We start from the raw sequence: 1,864 nt of genomic DNA on the forward strand, positions 1-1,864 counted from the left end.
GGTCTACAAGAGCTAGTTCCAGGACAGGCTCCAAAACCACAGAGAAACCCTGTCTCGAAAAACCAAAAACAAAAAAAAACAAAAAACAAACAAACAAACAAACAAAAAAATGGCAAATAACCAAAACCAAACTAAACCAAACCAAACAAAAAACTCCAAAAACCTCTGGAGAAACTTAGTATATGGAGGGGGGAAAGCGAAAGTGTGTGTGTGTGTTCTCTGCATTTTTATCATCCGGTGATGCTGAACCGTCCACGTGAGAGCAAAATAGAATTCTCAACGGGGTATTTCTCTTCTGTATGGTGAAGAGAATGTCGCAGCTAGCTCAGTAATTTAGCGCCGAGAGGTAAGGCAGTTCCCAACTCTTAGCACCCAGCGTCCTACAGCAGACGCACCCGGATGGACACACCAGTCTCAGCGCTCTCCCCCTCAGTGAAGGAGCTTGCCCCCTGGTGGCGAGGTTGAGCCAGGGCTGCACCCTCGGGGCAGCAGAACACAGAATCCCCCAGACGCAGTTCCCTGAGCCGGAATGGGTCCGGTGTGGGGCCCTTGCTCACCTCCGCTGCGGAACCTGCTGCCGTCGCCCGCCTTGTTGAGGGCGCTGCTGGAGCAGCCCATTGCGCAAAAGGGTAGTCACCTGGCCCAGCCTCCCGTGAGTATGGGTCGCGAGGCTTGGATGCGATGCTCACCGCAAGCCCAGCCGCTGAAGTTTCTCCCAACTGTGTGATCTTGCTGCCCAAGAGTTCAAGGCGCACGCGCGCAGCGGGGGCCCTGGATACTGGGTGCGCACCTGGAGGGGCGAGGAGACAGGCAGATTGAAGCAGGGAGGGCGGAGTGCCAGACAGCTGGAGGACCAGCGTGCAAGAGTAGGGACAACTAAAACCAAGGAACCAGCTGGACAGGAGGCGGAGGGTGCGGGGAAGTAAATGGGAAAAGACTCCGAGATGGGATGAGGGACAGAGCTAAGCACTGGGAGGGATGGTGTGAATAAACGTCCTAAATAGCCAGGGAGGGGAGGCGGCGGCTGTAGCCAGAGGCTATTGATTGGTAGACTAGACGTGCTGTGACAGTCTTATCCTCTTACATAACTCCAACATAGTTACCACAAGGAAGTTCAACAACGGATTCTGAACTGTTAGTTAGACCTGCCGTCCACAGTCACCCTCGGGCTCTTGATCCATCCAGAGCTACACCCATGGCGTTGGTACCGTGCTTCTTTTTGGTTGCTTAAATCTGGAGCGGTACCCATAATATTGCTTTGTCCTTTTAATTAATTAAGAGATTACTATTTTAATTTGTTTCTTATTTGAGACAGGGTCCCTACATAGTGCTGGCTGTCCTGAATCTCCCTATGTAGACCAGGCTGGCCTAGAACTCACAGAGATCCACCTGCCTCTGACTCCTGAGTGCTGAGATTAAAGGTGTGCACTACCATGCCAAGGCATTAATTTTTATTTTTTACACGTCTGGGTGGTCTGTGTGCTACCTGTGTGCCTTGAGCCCATAGAGACCAGAAGAGGGCATCAGATCCTCTGGAACTAGAGTTAGAGATGGTTGTGAGCCTCTACGTGGGTGCTGGGAACCTAACCTGGGATGTCTGAAAGAGCAATTTACGCAAGTGCCCTTAAGTGCTGAGCCACTTTTCCAGCCTGGTCTACAAGAGCTAGTTCCAGGACAGGCTGCAAAGATACAGAGAACCCCCCGCCCCAAAAAAAGAACCCCCCCAAAAATAAAAAATGACCCTAAGAAATATCAACTTTCTGGGTGGTGCACACCTTTAATCCCAGAGGCAGATGGATCTCTTTGAGTTCGAGACCAGCCTGGTCGAAAGAGAGAGAAAGAGAGAAAGAGAGAAAGAGAGAAA

General features: G+C 51.2%; 1 protein-coding gene across 1 annotated transcript in view; it reads right to left on the minus strand.

Moving 5' to 3' along the window:
* The window catches only part of Erich5 (glutamate rich 5), a 13,933-nt gene extending 12,766 nt beyond the window's left edge, over nucleotides 1-1,167 (minus strand). Inside the window, exon 1 of the mRNA XM_026789786.1 lies at nucleotides 558-1,167. Coding sequence (XP_026645587.1) covers nucleotides 558-618 — 61 coding nt within the window. The 5' untranslated portion in view covers nucleotides 619-1,167. The remainder of the gene's footprint in view (nucleotides 1-557) is intronic.
* Nucleotides 1,168-1,864: the final 697 nt, after the last annotated feature.

The sequence above is a fragment of the Microtus ochrogaster genome, unplaced genomic scaffold (assembly GCF_000317375.1).
Source record: "Microtus ochrogaster isolate Prairie Vole_2 unplaced genomic scaffold, MicOch1.0 UNK29, whole genome shotgun sequence".
Classification (NCBI taxonomy): Eukaryota; Metazoa; Chordata; class Mammalia; order Rodentia; family Cricetidae; genus Microtus; species Microtus ochrogaster.